We start from the raw sequence: 22920 nt of genomic DNA on the forward strand, positions 1-22920 counted from the left end.
TAGGCTAATCTCATAATAATATCAAAACGTCAAAGTGCTAGATTATTCTGTCCTCTCAGCTATTCCTCGTTGTCTTTTGCCATTTGAAACGGTTTAACATACCTTAGTTACACACTGCAACATGTATTTAACTTGTCTGATGTAGTTATAGTGGCTTCATAAGTGTAGCACTTTCTGAGGAGACGGTCTCCAATGAAGAGTTTCACTCAGATGCACTTTCTTTCTGCACAGAGAAAGCTGCAGGCAGGATGCTATAGTCTGCAAGGGGACATTAGTGATTACATTCAAATGTACCCTAACGTTGGACAGTAGACAGCTGCATAATCTATGAAGACTACTACTTTTCTTCATCATGATTAATGGACACGCACATTTAATTCATGTAATGCTGAGCCATAGAAAGCACAGTTTAGCTCATGATGATGGTGTTTCAGGTCTGTTTCCTATTTACCATTGGCAACCTGCACTGTTATTCATTTCAGCATTTAGTTAATTCTACTGCCAGCACCCACTCACTAAACTGGAGGAATGAGAACAGAAACTGGTAGAATTTCTGAAGCAGACCAAGAAAAAACATTTTCCTGATGTTATAATTTGCACTAATTATATTAAAAAGTGGTACAATGTCAGCACCTTTTATAATTGGTTAAACAGTCCATTATTGACAGCTGTCCTTTCATCTTTTTTGTGCAGTTAATCTTTTTTTACAAGGTCTGTGCACTGTAAACCCGAATATGTTGGCAAAACTCCAAAGTTGGAGGTAATCAGTTACATAAAAATTTCTAAGTTAAGAAATTAAAAGTTGAAGTAAGCAGAACTTGTAAATTTTTAGTTTGTACTCATATATTTTAATTGATCTTAACTTGAAATATTTGAGTAAGCTAAATTCATACATTTAATCCAGTTACTTTTTCAATGGACAAGTAATTGAATTACAGAAAATTGCATTGCACAACACTATAGCGAATCCTGTTGCTTTATCTATTCTCACTCATTCCATTCTCTTTTCACTCTCTGTAATGGAATGATGTGATTTGGGTTCACTGTCCAGTAGGGGGGTTTCACTGCCCCCTTCTTGCTCCACTAATAACAAACACAGGAAGCTGCTGTCGCTGGTAAAGGGTAAACAGAGAGAGTTTTTACATTTAAAAAAAAAAGTTAATTTTACTTGCATTTTATTTTTGCACCATGTGTTTATGACTATTGTAATATTCAGTTATGTTATCTGGGTGTGCATAACTCTGATATACTTTATGCTTCAGCGTAAGCAGATTCTTTTATTCAAAAGATTTACAAAAAGCACTGTTAACAGAAAATATGTTAGAAGCACTGCCTACAGCTATAGGATAATACTAATTGCTCTAATTAGGAAGATTCTGCTTTAGATTAAAAAAAAAAAAAGCTTATTATGTCTATAAATCTTGTAATTCTTGCAATAGCAAAATTGTTTCTCATTATTGTGACTTTATAGCTTGCAATGGAACATCTTTCACAACTGTGACTTTAAATTTCACGGGTTGAATTCGCAGCATATCTCACAACAGAGCTCCTAAATGGACACGTTGAAAAAACATGAGATGAGAGGAAAAACTATTTCAATACTTTTGCATTCCTCCATAAACTTTCAATTTGCTTGCAAAAGCTTTGCAATATAGTTATACCTCCCACCTTATATTATTTGCATAGACAGTTTTGCATTCACAAAAGCAAAGTTTCTCATCCCCCCTCATGTTTATGTCCTTTTAGAGGCTTTATTTCTTATTTTAAACTTTATCCAACAATTACCTTTTTTTTCTTTTTCTTTTTTACTTTGAGGTGAAAAGACGAAAGAGATTTGTTTTGCTGCTAAACTTTGACCTTTTAATTGTGGAATTCTTAACAATGAATTTCCCTTCTAAACAAAAGTAACTGATTAATCTGACAGAAAATGACAAAAACAAAAAACATGTTTTTGCATGTCTGTGAGGATGTCTGAAGGCCAGACTTGCCTTCCATGGCAGAACCCGCTTTACATGTGAAAGCAGCGTGAGTCTGAATAAAGAAAGAACAGTGCTTGTCTTTGGGCCAAAGAGGATATGAAGGATAATACGGATCTCCTCTGGGTTGAAAAAAACCCTATCCTCAGCGCTCTTATTCTAAAGCGGAGGAATCTGAGCCGGTCACAGCTTATGCTATCAAGTTAGTGAGTCCAGTCGACAATGGATCTCTGTACCACCATACAGATGACCATGACAAGGAACATTGATATCTTACTGCTGAGGAATATGTTGAGATGAACTTAAGAGTAATTTTTGAGTACATTTTTGCTTTATTTAAATATGCCAAGCTAAAATCACTCTGAAAATTCAGCAGGAACATGAGCAGCATGAATTTTTTTGGTTGTGGTGGACACTTTCTCAGACAGAAAAGCACTGTTTTCAAAATGACCGTACAATTATGTCAAATCTAGGTTATTTTGTGTGCAGATCGGATAACCAATTGCACTGGCCAACTCAGTGGTGCTTAGAAGTAATGTGCGATTATATGCTCAGCTCAGCTGGGAGTTTGTTGTACTTTTTTAAAATCAACATTGTGAGTTGTACTGCTTATTGTGTGGCTTCAACAACTCCAGATGTATGTATTTTTGTTCTAGAAGGCAGCTTTTTGGCTTTATGGAGTACCATTGTCAGTTCATCAATCCTTATGGTGCACTGGCAATTCGTTGTATCATAAGAAGAAGTAATTGGGGCTGCAGTGGGGCTGTTAATAACGCTCATTGAGAACTATTACAATCGTGATTGCCTTTCATGTTTTTTGAGATGACACATTTGAGACCAACATTGTATGTGATCTTTTGAATCATGTAGCGTTTCTTTTTTCCTTCGTTCCCTATTTGAAATGTCCAGCTGCTATTTTACTCTCAAGATGTCGATGGAGTCACAGATGTGTGTATATTGTTTTGGTAACACTTTATTTTACCGTGTCCTTGTTACACATTACAGGTGGTTACTAATTACTATGCCTACATTATGCATAATTACATGCAACACCCTAATCCTAAAGTACTTCATATTACTAACATTATTTTTTATAAATTATTTATTAATATTGTTTTATTTTTAGCCCTCTATCTGCCCGGTCTTATATCTTGTTGACTCTATATGGGTTTTACATTTTAAAGAAACAGCATGTTCATGCTCATGTACTTTTATTTTTTATTGACATGGCAGATTGTACATTAATAAAAAACAATTGACATTGAACATGATATAGATGTAATGTTCCAGTGAATTATCTTCACAATCCCCTATGTCTTGACATCATTTATTATGTGTGTATTCTGAGTGGCGGTTTCTCTCTGCAGATAATGAGGTTATGGTACAGGACAGCATCTGAAATAAACAATTGAGTTTAGAGTTACATTGTGTCTATTCCATTTGATTATGTAAAAACAATTATGTTCATGAAGGCCACAATTAGCAAATTTGACAGAATAAGCCCTTAACCATTTTAAAAGGAAAATGTGATATAAAGCCATGGTATAGGTTTTTTCTCTGTTTGTTACTTTGTGGAGAAGAGAAGATGAGTATCCTTAAATGAACAGATTTGCTCACACTATATGTTCTGTTAAACTAAAAGAGAAAAAGACTTGATTGTTAGGAAATGATTGTTACAATTTTTAAAGTTAAAATGTATAGACATTTTAAGAAATAAATAATTTACCTGTTGAGAGTATGTTGACAGTCTGTGTAGTAACTGTAGATGTATGAGCTCCATAAAATCAGTAATGAGGAGGCTTTAACAGTTACAGTTTTGAAAAACAAAAAGGCGGGAATAAAGAACCCTAAACTCTAACACAAAGAACCATTTAAGCATTTAAAGTGTTCTTCAGGACAATACGGTACTAAATAGAACTGTTACTACGTGTAAAGAACCTTTAAAGAACCATATTCTTTAACTTTTATTACTCAGTACTTAAATGTAATTACACTGTAACACAGACGCCTAAAAAATAAATTGACCCCCAAGCTTTATTGTTCTCTGGAAAAACCAAGTGATGAGTTGTGTCCACGTAAACTACCCTGAAATATATTTTTTTAATAATTGTATGATATTTTCATACCATTAATGGTCGTCTTTACGCTGAAGATGAATGTGTTGTCAGATATTATTGATGACCTAACATTAATGAAATTAAACCGTCAAACAGTTTAAGTGACTTACTGTAGGCCTCTTTTCGCGTAGATTACAATAATGCTTTCATGATTTGTAATGACTGTGAGTGGACTGATTTAAAAGGACTTTAAATGAGTTCAAATGCCTTCAGTGTAATGCAATTCAAACTAAATGTGTCAGGCCATAAGATTTTCTTTTGAATGATCAGGCAAGGTCATTGGGGGCAACCACAGCTTGATGTAAATCATTTACGATTGTGAGCTAGACATGAAGCTTAAAGAAACTCATCTTGAGGCGCTTTGATAGATTTCTTGGTTATGAGAATTCTGAGGTACTTATGTAAATGGCATTCAAGTAACCCGTTCTTACCCAGAGGCAGTGCTGCTGACTGAGCACAGAGGGGCCGGTTTCAGAGCTGTGGGCTTCATTCACACCTGAACTCAGAAGACATCACAGCTCATAAGTTCTATCTCATTACCTTGCCAATCTAAACATCATCTTTGATCTGAGGCCTCCAGCTGTTCACCTGAGGCTTCAATGAAGAATCCTGAAACCTAAAAGTCATGGATAATAAATATGCTGTCACAGACCTCAGACGGTGTATCTATATATACACTCACCTAAAGGATTATTAGGAACACCATACTAATTCTGTTTGACCCCCTTTCGCCTTCAGGACTGCCTTAATTCTACGTGGCATTGATTCAACAAGGTGCTGAAAGCATTCTTTAGAAATGTTGACCCATATTGATAGGATAGCATCTTGCAGTTGATGGAGATTTGTGGGAGGCACATCCAGGGCACGAAGATCCCGTTCCACCACATCCCAAAGATGCTCTATTGGCTTGAGATCTGGTGACTGTGGGGGCCATTTTAGTACAGTGAACTCATTGTCATGTTCAAGAAACCAATTTGAAATGATTTGAGCTTTGTGACATGGTGCATTATCCTGCTGGAAGTAGCCATCAGAGGATGGGTACATGGTGGCCATAAAGGGATGTACATGGTCAGAGACAATGCTCAGGTAGGCCGTGGCATTTAAACGATGCCCAATTGGCACTAAGGGGCCTAAAGTGTGCCAAGAAAACATCCCCCACACCATTACGCCACCACCACCAGCCTGCACAGTGGTAACAAGGCATGATGGATCCATGTTCTCATTCTGTTTATGCCAAATTTTGACTCTACCATCTGAATGTCTCAACAGAAATCGAGACTCATCAGACCAGGCAACATTTTTCCAGTCTTCAACTGTCCAATTTTGGTGAGCTCTTGCAAATTGTAGCCTCTTTTTCCTATTTGTAGTGGAGATGAGTGGTACCCGGTGGGGTCTTCTGCTGTTGTAGCCCATCCGCCTCAAGGTTGTGCATGTTGTGGCTTCACAAATGCTTTGCTGCATACCTCGGTTGTAACGAGTGGTTATTTCAGTCAAAGTTGCTCTTCTATCAGCTTGAATCAGTCGGCCCATTCTCATCTGACCTCCAGCATCAACAAGGCATTTTCGCCCACAGGACTGCCGCATACTGGATGTTTTTCCCTTTTCACACCATTTTTTGTAAACCCTAGAAATGGTTGTGCGTGAAAATCCCAGTAACTGAGCAGATTGTGAAATACTCAGACCGGACCGTCTGGCACCCACAACCATGCCACGCTCAAAATTTCTTAAATGACCTTTCTTTTCCATTCTGACATTCAGTTTGGAGTTCAGGAGATTGTCTTGACCAGGACCACACCCCTAAATGCATTGAAGCAACTGCCATGTGATTGGTTGATTAGATAATTGCATTAATGATAAATTGAACAGGTGTTCCTAATAATCCTTTTGGTGAGTGTATATATATATATTATATATATATATATATATATATATATATATATATATATATATATATATATATATATATATACACAGGTCCTTCTCAAAAAATTAGCATATTGTGATAAAGTTCATTATTTTCCATAATGTAATGATAAAAATTAAACTTTCATATATTTTAGATTCATTGCACACCAACTGAAATATTTCAGGTCTTTTATTGTTTTAATACTGATGATTTTGGCATACAGCTCATGAAAACCCAAAATTCCTGTCTCAAAAAATTAGCATATGATGAAAAGGGTCTCTAAACAAGCTATTAACCTAATCATCTGAATCAACTAATTAACTCTAAACACCTACAAAAGATTCTTGAGGCTTTTAAAAACTCCCAGCCTGTTTCATTACTCAAAACCGCAATCATGGGTAAGACTGGCGACCTGACTGCTGTCCAGAAGGCCATCATTGACACCCTCAAGCAAGAGGGTAAGACACAGAAAGAAATTTCTGAACAAATAGGCTGTTCCCAGAGTGCTGTATCAAGGCACCTCAGTGGGAAGTCTGTGGGAAGGAAAAAGTGTGGCAAAAAAACGCTGCCCAACGAGAAGAGGTGACCGGACCCTGAGGAAGATTGTGGAAAAGGACCGATTCCAGACCTTGGGGGACCTGCGGAAGCAGTGGACTGAGTCTGGAGTAGAAACATCCAGAGCCACCGTGTACAGGCGTGTGCAGGAAATGGGCTACAGGTGCCGCATTCCCCAGGTCAAGCCACTTTTGAACCAGAAACAGCGGCAGAAGCGCCTGACCTGGGCTACAGAGAAGCAGCACTGGACTGTTGCTCAGTTTTGCATGTCATTCGGAAATCAAGGTGCCAGAGTCTGGAGGAAGACTGGGGAGAAGGAAATGCCAAAATGCCTGAAGTCCAGTGTCAAGTACCCACAGTCAGTGATGGTCTGGGGTGCCATGTCAGCTGCTGGTGTTGGTCCACTGTGTTTTATCAAGGGCAGGGCCAATGCAGCTAGCTATCAGGAGATTTTGGAGCACTTCATGCTTCCATCTGCTGAAAAGCTTTATGGAGATGAAGATTTCATTTTTCAGCACGACCTGCCACCTGCTCACAGTGCCAAAACCACTTGTAAATGGTTTACTGACCATGGTATTACTGTGCTCAATTGGCCTGCCAACTCTCCTGACCTGAACCCCATAGAGAATCTGTGGGATATTGTGAAGAGAAAGTTGAGAGACGCAAGACGCAACACTCTGGATGAGCTTAAGGCCGCTATCGAAGCATCCTGGGCCTCCATAACACCTCAGCAGTGCCACAGGCTGATTGCCTCCATGCCACGCCGCATTGAAGCAGTCATTTCTGCAAAAGGATTCCCGACCAAGTATTGACTATTGTGTGCATAACTGAACATAATTATTTGAAGGTTTACTTTTTTTTTTGTATTAAAAACACTTCTTTTATTGGTCGGATGAAATATGCTAATTTTTCAAGACAGGAAAAGACAGGAATTTTGGGTTTTCATGAGCTGTATGCCAAAATCATCAGTATTAAAACAATAAAAGACCTGAAATATTTCAGTTGGTGTGCAATGAATCTAAAATATATGAAAGTTTAATTTTTATCATTACATTATGGAAAATAATGAACTTTATCACAATATGCTAATTTTTTTAGAAGGACCTGTATAGCTGTACCTAACTGAGCTGTTAACTGGTTCCATCATTTCTGTCAGACACTTCAAAATTGGGATAATTGATGACATTTAGCATTACATAGAGGGTTTCGAAAAGATTCACCCACTGTCTTGAGTTTTAATACAATTTTTTAATAAATGAATTAATATTAAAGTATTATACATGAAATTGTTTTAATGTCACATCAGAATATGAAGACATAAAATAATACAATCAAATTATAAATATAAAGTGATAAAATAATAAAATCATTGCAAATGCACCGAAGTTTAAATGAATATCGTCAACGAAAGCTATTAATAACTGTCTGAGCCAGGGAGTTTCTGAACCCGCTTGTGACATTAACTTACAAGAAGAATGTTAATTACATACAAAAATAAACAAAATCATGTATTTTATGCTACAAGTTGCTGAACATGACCCAAATGTGCATTTTAAGAGCAAGCATGCACATTATTAATGGATCTAATGGCCATGGTGTTTACAGTATAACCTGGGAGTGACTGAAAGGTGGGGCAGAGGAGAGGCTGTGAAGTGAGAGGGTGATGTTTCTGTGGGATTTCTCTAGCTCTGTGTTTGAGGCTCCAATATGATCTTGCTAGGGTCCCGAATGCAGGAGAAAGCAGCTTGAGGGATTTTCTTCACATTGATGTAGTTGTACTCTAAATGGACAGTTGACAGGTGTGATTCCTCCGTCCTCTTAACCTTACAGATCGATTTCACTGGGACAGAGCTGAAAACACAAAGCCATACGTATGATTCACTATCAAATGGTTAATTGTAGGGATGTAGATATTTTTATCAGTATTTTTGTAATGTTTTGCAATCAAAATATCAACAACTTTATTTAAACTTAAAAATCTGAAAAGCAAAAGTACACACTAAAAAAGATAAGAAACATAATTTCTGAAAATAATTTTGAGTAGTTGTTAAAAAAGTAGAAACTTAGATGAGATCAATTCATAAACTGAGAGGGTTTTCATAAATTCATATCCATGGGTATGTAGCAGCCTGAATAGGCTACATTTAGCATTTTAAGACATCTAGCATTTTAAGGCATTCAAGCTGTGCTCCATTTGCAAAGATATTATAAACATTATGCTGTCCTATGATACCTGAATCATATCAGGTATCATCAGTTCTTAGCATTTTATACTTTTTTTAAATAAGGCATCCCAGAATGCATTACAATGAGCTCAATGAAAATGTTCTTAAGACGGCATTGTATATTAGGGTTATGTTCAGTGTTCTTGTCTTTTTATTCATGTGCCTGTGTTCCCTTTCAGTTTGGTCTTGTTAATTCCCTTGTTACTTGCCTTAGTTACTAATGAGTTTCACTTGTGTCTAGTTTAGTTGTCTTTGTTTGTTCCCTGTAGATAGCCCTGTGTTTCAGTTGTTCTGTCGATTATCGTCCTTGTTTTCTCCTATGTGAGTCTCTGTGTGGATTAAAGTATTTATATTACAGTACCTGTGTCAAGTGTTTTGGATTGGACCATACACAACATTGCACTACCTAACTGTTTACTATTTTAATGTTTTATAAATATAATTTAATCTTGGTGAAGACAAAGCTGAATTTTCAGCATCATAACTCCAGTCTTGTGTCACATGATCATTCAGAAATCATTCTAATATGCTGATTTGCTTCTCAAGAAAGACTTATTATTATTATCAGTGTTGAAAATAGTTGTGTTGCTTAATATTTATTTGGAAACCATGCTATATTTTTTTAGGATTCTTGATGATGGATAAAAAGGTCACAAAAGCATTTAGCATGGACACAGCATTTATTTGAAATATAAATATTTTTTATATAACAATATAAGAGGCTTTACTCTCACTTCTGATCAATTAAATGCGTCCTTGCTAAATAAAAGTATTATTTATTTTAAAATAGCATCTACTGAAAACATTTGAATAACAGTGTACGTAAAAAAATGTACAAATATTTCAGACAATATTTGTGTGCTGTGTTTTTGTGCTTATAGAGTATCAACTGGTTTAGTAACATGCTAACGTCAGACTCCACTGGAGTGAACTGAAATCACAGCATCTCATAAGTGACTATAAAGATAGTCGCTGCTTATGACAGTTAAGATGCTGCATATGTAGGCTGTAGGCAGTGAGGCAGCTCACTAGGTAAGGATAACAGCTTAAGTGTACATACCTTATACGGTTATGGTCTAGACGCAGTAGCTGGAGGTTCTTGAAGTGGCGCATATTGTGGGGTACCCTCTCAAACCTGTTGTTGTCCATGAGTAACTCCACCAGTGTTTGATAAACGCCACGAAATGACTTCCCCAGCACCCCATGCTCCTCTAACAGGTTGTGGGAGAGGCGTAGGGACTGTAAGCCTGGGCGGATGTGACTCAATGAGTATGGAGGAATGGAGTGAATGTGATTGTGCTGCAGGGAGAGTTGGCGCAAGGCCCTGGGCAGATCTGTGGGCACCACTGCCATCTGGTTATGGGACAGGTCAAGAGCTTCCAGCTTCCTGAGGAAACAGACAGGCCGAGGTTTGATTTTACATCATGGAGTGTATTAGCGGCAGGCAATATGACCAAAATTTTATTTCATGAATGATAATGATATAATAGGATTGTTATGGAACCAATATTGTAGATACCGATTAAATGTCGCAATTCTCAATACCAATTACAATACCACAGCGAAAACTAAAACCATAAATATGTAAATGGTTAAATATGTAATATTTAAAGGTATAGCGGAGGATTTTCTTTTTCCGGGTGGGTAGCCTATACTATTGGTCCACCTAAGTGTCAATCATTCTGGTGATATGTTTATGTAAGGCCGTCGTACGTGCTCGTCCCTTCTGCGCATCCGCACTTTCAGGTGTATTATGTGTGATGAGTTACGGTTTCAGCCATTCCTTTGAAAATGGCTGAGGGTCGAAAGAGAAAAAATGTATACGAAGTGTATGATAAGAAGAGAAAGGCCGCAGAATATAGAAACAAGACCAGAGTGATTTTGGGTGAATATTTCACACGCTGGCGTGCGCTAAAAGCACAGGTTGGGCTTCCCACTGATGCCGCAGTCACGAAGATTCTAACGTTACAAGACAGGTAAAGTTTGTCATGCTATTTGGAGAAATCCATTTAAAATCACAGCTAGTAAAAGTTAATGTAAGCTATGATTAGCGATGCTAGCCCTGGCACAAGTCATGCACCGCGTAGACATGGTAAACATCTCAATTTGTCTAAAGTAGCCTTGTGACCAAATGGTAAATGGTATCACGCTGAAATATTCTAAAACCTTGTGTGTTCATTTTCGATAATTACAATGTGTTCACCATAGTATTTATTACACAAATGCAACAAGCTACTTCTCCATTGCATATCATGTCTTGAGTCATCGGTCACTCAACACGTTTAATAGGCACATGTGCATTTTTATAAGAAAAATGGAGAGGGCGGGTCTTCTCTAAAATTCGGAAAGATCCTCCGCTATACCTTTAATATGTAATCTGAATAAATGGTCACTGAACCAATCGACACATTCAGTACATGAATCTGAATTTTTTTTGGTGATAGGACTGATAGTAAGTTTACACGACACTGTTTTCAACTGAAAAAGGGAAACTTTTTATGCGTTTTGGCCGTTCATTTACACAACAACGGCATTTTGGAGGCCTGAAAATGCAAGCTTTGGAAGACAGGATTCAAAGTGCAAGGTTTTTAAAACTATGCCTATACCGTCTCCATGTAAACAATAAAAACGTAAATTTGTGAAAACGCTTATGTCATGCGCATGCGTATTGCATGTTCACACATGCATATTACATGTTTGTGGGGTGTTTCTTGACAAAGTGACATCGCCAACTACTGGTCTGGCATGTATAATACAGCCTTTTAAGACATTTTCACAGATTCATGTGAACAGGGATCATTTTGAAAACGTTGTCGTCTGTTTTTAGTACATCGTTGTCGTGTAAAATACCCTTAAAATAGATTAGTCTTTGAGATGAATTAAAATCCCCACCACTAGTAGTCAACCAACTTCATCAGAAAGACCATACTTTCCTATGGACCATAGGAATTCATGGTTGTTCAAGCTGGTCTTTACAACTTGTATTTGTGTTGGGTAGTGTACATTGGTTGCAGCATATTTAGGGGGTTTCTCTCAAGTGCTGGGGGAGCTTGTGAAGTATTCGGCTGTTTGCATGGAGAACGGGCCCCACGGCAGATCATTAAGCCAGCACAAGACAGCTAGAGCCAAAAAAGCCTGAGCATCAACTTTGGTTAAGTGCATTTAAATGTATGTGTGTGTGTGTGTGTGTGTGTGTGTGTGTGTGTGTGTTCTGTAGAGGCACAAAGGCAGTAGAGAAGCAAGAACGAGTATATGCATTGTGGGAGTGGAGGATATAGAGTGAGTTAGAGAGAGAACGTATTGAAGAAATGGTAGTGTATGAGAGGCTTTTGTGTTTTTCGAGAGGGTTCAGGAGGCAGCTGGTGTAAGTTTACAATGTTAGCCTCAGCAGGAGTCAGGAGCACATTTCCTCTGCCTCTGTAACACTGACGGCTACCCAGTCCAGCAGCACACTGAGGACGGTCTCATATAGCAACGAGTGTTATTATTACATCAAAAGCTACACTGACCTCCATGTGGTTTTCATTCACCCAACAAGCTCTGAATCTGACCTTGAGATGAGAGATGAGACTTTAGATGTTGCAGACTGAATATCAATCAGGATATCTGGCAGTAAATGTAGCTGACAGAGTTTCAGTGAGAACCCGGAGGCATTATGTTAAGCTGTAGTAAAAAAAGCAATTATTGGTATCACCTAACCTGTACATTTTAAAAATCCCCTAAAACATTCATTCATAATTAAGTTTGCATAATTATTTTAGGTAAAAAAAATTATCTAAAACTTTGGAAAATCTAAAAATATTGTCCTAGGACACAAAGTGGGTCAAGACTGCCACTACTAAATGTAAATGCTAAGAAACAAAGGGGATTTCCCCTCTCTTTAGGAGATTTTTATCAACAGTTGGGTTGTTAAATAAATCCATAAATGTTTGATTATGCATGTGTGCAACAGTTCACAAGGGAGTAACACAATAATTTACAGCCAGACACACTTTTGTGTGTTTATATATTTTAAACATTTAAGTATGAGCTAACAGTCAAGTATTGTTCTTTATATCCTCATACTTTCTTTATATTATTGATTATATATTATTAGCTTATTTTTAAATTATATTACAAAAAGCATTTAACTGCCAATGAACTATATCTAAATCAAATACCATCCTAAAAGCCGTTAAACATGAACAATACCAGATACCATCCAACTGACAAAACTGCCATAAATACAGATTTTGGATAAAAAAAAGAAAAAAAAAAGGTCATAATTAAAGAACACAGAGCCTCAGATTGTAAAACAGTTTCAGGATTATTGGCTTCTGATGTCTTAGTCAGATTTGTGTAGTGTTATTGTTCCCACACAGATCTCCTCCACCGACAAGCCAATAACGGTGGGCATCCTCAGGGAGCACTGCCGTAATGAGAAGCAGAAGAGCACGGCTGCCAGCCACCACGTTCACGGGCACACAGATGCAAACGTTGCACAACCGCCCTTACGTAACCTGGCACGCGGGACAGGAAGACCACTGTCACGACAAGGCACATTTTGTTAGATCTCATGTTGTTATATCATGCGGGAGACCCAGCCTCAGCCAAACTCAGCCTCTTCATTTCGGGCACTATGATTTGAACAAACAAGAGCAGGCAATGGGATAACTGTCTCCAGCTGTGGCTCTGCAAATTCATGCTTTTTTTTTTTAGATTCAGAAGACAGGTTTTGAATATTTTTTTCACACTATAAAAGAGTGAACGGCGTCTACTTGTGTGTATCTCACCTTCAGAACCGCTGGCTCTTGGTTGTCTCCTCAGGCAGAGATACTTTATATAACTCATTATGAAATAAGAATGTGCATGTCTTGTTGAAACTGCACTAACTTGCGTTTTTGTCTCCCTGTGAGAAAACAAGCAGCGCGTGTCCTCTGTTTCACCCCCCCTGCCTCATTCCCGTAAGCTCGGTCCAGCTAGCGCATCAACTCATCCATCAAAACCCTCAGTCTCCGGTCATTGGCCTGCAGAGGATCCCACTCCCAGCATACCCTTTTCTTCACCCCGTTAACCAAAACAACCCTGCAGATGACAGGGGGCCTGTTGTGTCAATGCACGCAGAAAAAAACATTGTGCACCTATTTAAACACACCAGCATATAAACACACTCAAAGCACCGTGGTCGTTTATCCCCAAGTTGAACAGATTCCCATGACATCTGGCTGCGTATTGAAGTTTTGTCACTTTTAAAGAAACGTGTGACTCCCATTAACAACTCAGCTCAGAGAAATAAACCATGAAGTTTGTTAAGTGAAATTAAAAACAGTAATTGGATTTTATAGACCTGGCACTTCTTTAAAAGAGAAGGACAGGGCTCAAGGAGATGAGGATACACACATACAATGTTTAAAGGGTTAATTCACCCAAAAAGGATCATTTACTCATGTCATTTCAAACCCGTAAGACTTTCATTCATCTTTGAAACACAAATTAAGATGTTTTTAATGAAACCTGAGCGGTTTCTGTCCCTCAATTGAAAGTCCATGCAACAAAAAAATTGAAGATCCAAAAAGGCCATTAATGGATTGTAAAACTAAGCCATATGAATCAAGCAGTTTAATCCAAATCTTGTTAAGAGATATGATTGCATTTTATGATAATTTAGGGGTTTATTTAACTTTATCATTTGACTTTTCATGAATAACGCACATACATCAAATATGGTAAACACGGAACCTTAAACTTGCAAGCATCACACACCAGAACAAACCTCACTGTTTCTTGTGCGTCACACAAGACACGCTTCTAGGAATGCTTGCTGATCATGGTTTATAAGCCTAAATTAAATCTGTTCATCATATGAAGCGGTTGTTTCTCTTTTTAGGATTTAGAATAAACTGCTCCGTTCATATGGATTAGTTTTACGATGTTTTTATGGCCTTTTTTGATCTTTAAAGTTTTGCTAGCATGGACTTTCAATGGAGAAACAGAAATCTCTCAGGTTTATTTTAATATGTGTTTCAAACAGAAACAAGTTTTATGGGTTTGGAATGATATGACTGCTGACAATTTTCATTTTTTGGGTGAACTTTTAAGCGTTTATCAGGGGCTTTTATCCAAGGTGATTTAAAAATGAGGGAAATCGGAATTTCTCATTCAGGAGCCATCAACTTCACTGAATTGGAATTTGTAATCAAATGACAGGAAAAGGAATCTACTGAATTGCAATTCATTTTGGTACCCTCATCTACAAGTTAACTAAATATTTATACAATAAATGAAAATATGATGAAATGTAAACCAAATGCTAATTTTTATCTATTTATCTATTGTCCATTGTCTTTCTCGGAAGTCTTTAAACCTTCAAGAACTTTAAACTGCTTTTCTAGTAAAAAAAAAAAATATATATATATATATAAAATTGAATTTCTTTGGATTTCAGTTCATTTAAATTCTGCTTTCTTACATTTAAATTTAAATTGAATTTCTGCATCCTGTTTGCAATTCAATTCAAATTCAGGAATTAAATTGGGCAATTTGTTTATATGTAGGAGGTCTGTAATAGCTAGTTGATAGCATTCTCAATCATTTCGATAGCAATTCTGGCACAGAACCCCCCATAATCTTTCTGATGACGAAAATCTCTGATCACAGCTGGAAATGACAGATCACAAAGAAGCTTCAGGAAAATATTGTCATGGCTATATGTGTATATACTGTATGTGGCTGGGTTGCTATGTGTGTAAAAGTTTGAGAAATGGAGTTATTAAGATGTGTTGATGGAGCTGAGATTTACAGCAGTATTTAGACTGGGTCCATGGTGCCAAAATGGACATTATTTAGGCTGACAGCCACTCATAAAGGCTGAAGAAATTAAAGTAGACAGTAAAAGACCTGCCTTAACTCGGGGAGGTTCACATATTTGTGCCCAGATAATAGTATGGTGCTGCAGATCAGAGGCTCACACACATGAATGCACGCGCACACACACACGAACGTACGCACGCATGCGCGCACACGCACGCACGCACGCACACACACACACACACACACACACTATGTCACTGTGACATCATTTTTGAACTAAAGAGGCTGTAAAGTTGAGCTGATGGCTGATCACAGCTTTCTTACGCTCACTGCAGCTAATCACAGGTTACCTTAAAAAAGCAGCTCTGGAAAGCAAACAGTGCATCATGCATGGCAACAGTTCCAGTGATAATGTCCGCTTTCCTTAGAAATGCAGATGCTGATGAGAGTGAAAAAAAGAAAGAAAGAATGGCACTGTTTCAAAAAGATTTGCAATTCGTAAGAAAAGAAAATGAGTTAAAGATGTTAGAGATGAATAATGTATTAGTATGATTTGCTGACGGTATGAGAATCAGTGTGAGAGCGGGAATGGAGGGGAGGGAAAAGATAAAAGCTTATAAAGCAGAGAAAATTGTAATGAACGGTCTTATTTTAACGCAAGCTGACACTTTGGTCTGTTTCTTGCATAAGTATATTGTATGACTCCAGAAGACTTTGAATAAGAGTCGCATAGGCTACTTTTATGATAATGTTATGGTGCTTTTGTGTCCTTTTAGAAGCTTGAAACCTCCAGTTCACATTCATTGTAATTGCATGGCAAATAGCAACCAGCATATACATTTTTTTTTATATATCTTCCTTGTTTTCCAAAGAAAAAATAAGGTCATACAGGTATGAAACAAGTAAATGAGAGATTTTTTTATTTTTGGATGAACTTTGAAAGTCTCTTTACAGTATAAAGTACTGATTACTGTTGCATCTTTTCTTTTTCTAGCTTTCAGCAGAAGAATGGCTGTTTTAGAGTGATAACCTTGTATCTGTACTCTGGCAACTCATAGAAATCTATAAAATATCTCTCTGCAGGAATGCTTCAGCATCAAGGTCACCACTGTATGAATCATACCCCACACATTCACTGTCACACAGCCAAGCCATAACCAGTGCTGTAAACCGCACCATTTGGCTGATCAGCGGCCAGCCAAACATCTGCATTCACCGCAATACAAGTGCAAACTGTTGTCCATGAGTGAGTTTAGGCTTAATTGCAAAATTGACCATAGTCATTTTCCATATACGATCCTAAACATCTTCAAGTCTTTTTACTCATGGAATTAAATTTGGATTTCCTAACAGCAGGGACATGGTAAGCATCTAACTTAACCCCATCTCTCAGCGTGTTTGACAGGGCAAAGAGAAGAGTGAGTGATGAATGAACTCTCTGTCACTTCTGCCTCCTGTATAACATGCTCCTGAGGATGAGTGATGCGAGACCTTGGGGAAGCACATCTACTCTGGTCGAATCAAAACTATGAGGCAGATGCAGGCTGACAGCAGGCCAGAATATATTATCACCCTCCTTCAAATGATTCTGATGATGACGAACACACAGTAATTGTGTTTTACCAAAACACATTCAAAGGATGGGTTAGATGGGTAAGGGTGTCTTTTGTGCACCATCTAGTGGCTAACCAGGATAATGACCTAATGGATCCCAGTCTATATACACACACATCAAGTAAATAAAATAAATAAATAAATATTTAAATATAATTTAAATACATTTGATCAAATAAAATAAAAAAGATTATTTATATACATTTAAAAATATTTGAATATATTATATAACATTTTTTATATAAGAATATGAAAATATAGATGTATGTTTTTAATATTTATGATAAAACTTGCACCGGACCCCACTGTATATATAGATATAGATTTTTATTTAGAAACAATTCAATCAATTTAATTAATTTTGACAATTTATATTAAATTTATGTCTTATAAAAAATGTTCTATAATAATCTTAATATATATATATATATATATATATATATATATATATATATATATATATATATATATATATATATATATATGTTGAAGCAGGTTGCCATTCCTCAAGCAATAAACATATACCTATAATGTGTATTAATAAAGTATAAGAATGTGCATGTGAGACTCACGGCAGGTTGATCCAAGCCTCAGGGTAGATGCTGTTCTCTTTCAGGAGGTTGTGACTGAGATCCAACACCTTCAGGTTGACACACTTATCCAGAAGCCTGTCGTGCACCTCCACTATTTGATTTTCCTGCAACCTTAAGTCCTGCAAATACACCAAGACATATCAAAATACAAAAAGCAACAATTTATACAGAGAAACAAGTGACTGAAACATTGACTGGAATACAGAACTGACCTCTAAAGATGGGGGTAATCCCGCTGGAATGGAACTGAATCTGTTTTTATCCAATCGTAAATACTTAAGTGCCTTGAGTGGTTTGAAAGCCCAGGGTGAAATACTGCCCTCATAGAGGATGTTTCCTGTCAGTTCTAAGACTTGCAGGTTAGTCAAGCCTACAAAATATAAAATCTTACTAGTTATTACAGTTAAAGGTGTATCAGTAATTGTTGTGTATTTTGAGCTGTCCTAGACTTATTCTGACACCTGGTGGTAAGGATGTAACCTCACGCACAAAAGCATAAGCGTTCAGTTGTTAAAAATAGAATTATTGCACTAATGACCTATTAACAGTCTAATTGAGGTATATCATGGTGTTTAAAGCGTCTGCCGTCTCACTCACTATATGAGGACGTGAACACATGAACATATCCAGGGCTGCTCTGAGAGAAATAAATGAGCATTTCATAATTTTATTTAAAAGAATCATTGTTAAATACACTCTTGACTGAAACTCATAGGAGTTTAGTACAACCTGTCAAAATAAAAGTTCATAGACTCATTAAAAAATGTCATTAAAAAAAGTAAAACTGTCCAGTAATTAGTGACAGTTACTACGATAAAGCAAGTAGGCTAATATTCGGCTGGTCATGCGATCTCAACCACTCGCTGCATATACAATAAAACTTTTTTAAAATGTAAACATTATCTTAAAGTACTAATCAGTTCTTTATCTGTACATTTTTTTAGTCAGGAAAAATGACTAAAGAACTCTGACTTTCCTTATAATAATCTTTCTAAATCTAAACTCACATAAATACATAACAAAGCCATGTATAAACACTCGTTTGTGCAGCTGGCATGAAAACAGCGCAAACCTTTGAAGCTGTGTGAAGCCAGTTGGTTTATTTGATTGCTGTTTATCTTTAGATTCTCCAAAGAAGATGGCAAGCGTGGAATTGTTGTAAGTTCATTGCCGTCAAGTTTCAGACTTTTCAGATTTGTCAGATTCTGTTAAAAAAGCAGAAGAAAACACTCTTTTCAACTTGGGAGGCAGTTGTTTAATCCTGTGTGCTTTGGGCGTAAGGAATAGTTTCCACTGTGCCTACCACCAAATGAAAAGCCTCAATTTTGCATGTTGGTTAAATTATTTTAATGTTAAGACATGTATTTCAAACCCTGCTGTCCCGGACTACTGGACTTATATTTTTTTTTCATACGTGGAATGTCATAAATAGACATAAATTGTGCACTTATTTCACTCCTCAAAGAACATTTACTCTTCATGCTAATTTCACTGACATTGCATAGACAGTCCAAAGAAGACAGTGGCATTTTCCATTGGTCAGAGTTCCTATTTTCATGGTGCTGGGTTTGCTTTGGGAGTGGTGTGTTTGGTCACTTCTCAAGGTCTCCCAGAAGGAAATCCGGACTTATCTTTGCCGGAACTAAATTTAGCAGTTATAATTTGAAACTTTCTTCTTTTAATTTCTATGTTCTTAAAAATCCTGACTAAGATGGAACTTTTTTAGATTTAATGTAGACATGTACAGTACTTTATAGACTATAGATGTATAACTGGTGTAATTAAAGGGATGAAGAAATGCCAGTACCATAAAGAGACTTAGGTTGAAAGAGGAGTCGTCCAGCATGTTCAAACTTAGGTCAAGCACTTCGAGATTTGGCAGTCCGGAAAAACCACAGGAAGGAATTCTTGTTAAGTTATTCCCTGTAAGACAGCACATTGGTTAAAACGCTGAATGGCTTGGGCTTATTACAAGACATAACCGAGATAAATTATAGAGTGTCTCGGAGATCCATATACTTATGTCGGATCTTTCAGCCTATCCAGACCTTACCAGGAAGTTCAAGTATGGTGACTTCCAGGTTCGTGATGATGGGCAGGTGGGAGAAGCCAATCTGCTTGCAGGATATTCTAGTTCCTTCCAATTGGCAGCCTTCTGGTAATGAGTCTATGAAACCATCTCGGGTCAGGGTGCTGTTAGAAGCATCATTCTCCTCCTCTTCGGCTTCTTCTTCTTCCTTTCCCTCTTCCTCATTTTCTTCCTCCTCCTCCTCCTCTTCTTCTTCCTCCTCCTCCTCCTCCTCTTCTTCTTCTTCATCTTCCTCTTCTTCTTCTTCATCCTCCTCCTTTTTCTTTTTCTTTGCTTTCTGCTCTTCTCCTTGATCCATGAGGCGTTTTTTCTCTTCTTTGAGTTCCCTCAAGAATGTGTTTAGTTTCCCTGCTGTGCCACCCCATCTCTCCAACACAGCATTGAGCTCCACCCACACGGCCTCGGTTCGCCCCATAACTGACTGCTGGGACACACAGAGGGAACACGGCAGGAATTGAGCCCATTAGTGTCACAGGAATGACCAGAAACACGCTGAACAAACTAAACAAACTAAATATAGTGGACAAATAGCACAGACGGGAATAAAGGAGGTGGAAAATGAGAGGTTGAGCATTAAGACAGGAAGCAAAAAGACTTATAATTAGTATTTATGGTATGGTTATTCTATCTTGGACTGCCAGAATACACATACTTGTTCCACTGTAACAACAGTAGCAGCTTGTGAAGCAAACAGGCAATACTATGGGACACAAGTATGGCCATGGATTCAATATTTACTGTTTTCTATTTTTTTCATCACACTGTTTGATGTAAGAAACCAGGATAGTGACATTTTGACTGCAGAAATACAGTCTCACCTGTGTATCTGTGGAAGTGTCGCTCGATTGCCCCGTTCTTTGTGCTTGATTGGCTCTCCTTTCACCTGCAAATCCAGCCATGATACTTTAATTCAGCAAGGATGTACTAAATTGATCAATGATAGTAAATACATTTACACTGTAAAACATTTTTTCAAATAAATGCTGTTCTTTTTAACTTTCTATTCTTCAAAGAATCCCGAAAAAATAGATGATAGTTTCCACAAAAGCACAGCTGTTTTAAACTGATATTAATACGAAATCAGTATATTAAAATGATTTCTGAAGGACCATGTGACTCTGAAGACTGGAGTAATGATGCTGAAAATTCATCTTTGCATCACAGAAATAAATTACATTTATAAAATATATTCAAATAGAAAACAGTTATTTTAAATTGTATTCATATTTCATTAGATTATTGTTTGTACTGTATTTTTGATCAAATGAATGCAGCCTTGGTGAGCATAAGGGACTTTAAAAGTGGAAACAATAGAACTATGTTCAAAATAAAGCGAAATATTGTTTATACTCTTTTAGGTTGTAAAATGTTAGTGGGTTATTCATAGTTCACGTGATAACGTGAACTACACCTGTGGTTACTCTGCTAGGACACCTGAGTGAACTTGAGGAGAATTTCATACGTCCACTAAAATCACCTTGAGACCACATTATTGTAAAAATGGCCCAGAAAAGTGAAGTTAGCTCAGAGAAAAGCCATAATTGTTATCTAATACAATATAATTGATCCATTTTAAATGAAGTGTCATTAAATGTTCAAGTACTTTAAAAGGCCACTCAAGATGCAGACACACACACGTGTTTTCAAAATGTTTTGAGAGATTTTGTTTTGGAGCAGATACACTCTATCAAAACATTTTTGTAAAGGACGTTGCTTTTACCTCAATTCATTTTATTTCTCTCAAAATATCTTTTGATTCTCTTTAACTGATTTGTAAGATGTAAAGTATGTTAATTGTTATTGTATTTTCTCTTTTTAAAGAGATTTCAATGAGTTTTATCCTAGTTAAATAAACTACTTTAAACAAGAATAAATATAACAGACACCATAAGCTATTTACAATAGTCTTGTCTGACCAGTCCTGAGATTCCATCGTGTGCCACTGCTCTTGAAATCATAATTACTATAATTATTGCTCTACTCACTTGATGCTGAAGAAGAATCCAACTGTTGATGCTGTGAGGATGAAACTTCAGTCTCAGGTAACAATGCGATGATTGAATCCAGATCATTCTTCAGCGCTTCTCCGTCCACAGCTAAAACTCCCAAGCACAAGTAGAAGACCAAAAGAGCCTGCATGGTTCTGATCCGATCTGTTCAGATGCTCGCCGTGTACCTGCAGACTCACCTCAAGCTGCCCTCTTAAATTCTCTCTTAGTCAGCAGTGAGAGGGAGGAGGAGGAGGAGAAAACAGGGAGGAGATCACAGTACGTGGTTAGACGTGTACAAGGACCTTCATTGCCAGGAGTTCACAAAAATATCAACCCCCTCCTTATAAAGTCACCGGTTGTGCCAAAAAACACTAGAGTTGAGACAGAGAGAGAGAGAGAGAGAGAGAGAGAGAGAGCGAGAGAGAGAGAGATATGCAGGAAGAAGATGGTCAGTGTCAGTCACGTCATGCCACAATGACACAGTGTTCACACCTTGTAGCACTTGAGATGGACAAATGAGAGAGTTATCCAAACAAGAGGGCAGGGAGAGAGCAGCCTGAATGACCTGTAGATAGATCTCTGTCCGGCTCCATGTCTCGTCCTCAACATGTTCCTGCCTGGCACTCTTCCATTAGCACGTATGTAAGAAAAAGAAAAAGACCTTGCCAAAAGAGAAAGACATGGTTCGCTAACTCATAAAACAAACACATGGAGGCAGACAGGCATACAAACAAATGCAATGTGCTCTCAAAGCATACAGCTACACACTCCTTTTGTTTATGGAGATTATAGGCTTATATTTATACAGTGGCTAAGTCACATTTAAAATGTCTGAATGTCACGGCATTTGATAAGTCGACAGCATTCCTTGGGCTTTCTTTAAAATAAATGCCGCCGGCTTTAATGCAATGACATTTGTAGATTTTTAGTGTGGCGTCAGTGTTGAAATATTTTTTTTGAATAAAATTTCTGTACACAGTATCTTTTTAATTTCAATCATTAGTGTGAAATCAGATATTTGAGAAATTTAAAACTATTGAGGAGGACAAAAGGATGTTTAAAAAA

General features: G+C 37.3%; 1 protein-coding gene across 2 annotated transcripts; it reads right to left on the minus strand.

Annotated features, from left to right (window-relative positions):
* Positions 1–7782: 7782 nt before the first annotated feature.
* Positions 7783–22063, minus strand: LOC143722849 (extracellular matrix protein 2). 2 transcript variants are annotated; one of them, XM_077214468.1, is made up of 9 exons: positions 21850–22063; positions 20683–20747; positions 19829–20285; positions 19583–19698; positions 18848–18980; positions 17988–18145; positions 17755–17894; positions 9840–10166; positions 7783–8405 (listed from the first exon to the last, which is right to left on the minus strand). In XM_077214468.1, exons 1-9 carry the CDS (start codon positions 22001–22003, stop codon positions 8237–8239), a joined length of 1719 nt encoding a protein of 572 aa, XP_077070583.1. In that variant the 5' UTR covers positions 22004–22063; the 3' UTR covers positions 7783–8236. The 2 variants fall into 2 exon arrangements, with proteins under 2 accessions (XP_077070583.1, XP_077070582.1); XM_077214467.1 differs by having other exon boundaries at positions 19829–20288.
* Between the last annotated feature and the right edge of the window lie 857 nt (positions 22064–22920).

This window comes from Siphateles boraxobius, unplaced genomic scaffold, assembly GCF_051911475.1.
Source record: "Siphateles boraxobius isolate OS27281-9 unplaced genomic scaffold, OSU_SipBor_1 68, whole genome shotgun sequence".
In the NCBI taxonomy this organism is placed as follows: Eukaryota; Metazoa; Chordata; class Actinopteri; order Cypriniformes; family Leuciscidae; genus Siphateles; species Siphateles boraxobius.

What these genes read in the sequence shown, in the direction of transcription:
- LOC143722849 (XM_077214467.1), bottom strand. Translation starts at nt 22,003, where the DNA reads ATGCAGGCTCTTTTGGTCTTCTACTTGTGCTTGGGAGTTTTAGCTGTG. An exon ending in TCAACCTAAGTCTCTTTATG is followed by an intron (nt 18,981 to 19,582) that starts GTACTGGCATTT and finishes CTTTTTTAACAG; the next exon opens with AATCTGACAAATCTGAAAAG. An exon ending in GGCTTCACACAGCTTCAAAG is followed by an intron (nt 18,146 to 18,847) that starts GTTTGCGCTGTT and finishes TATATTTTGTAG; the next exon opens with GCTTGACTAACCTGCAAGTC.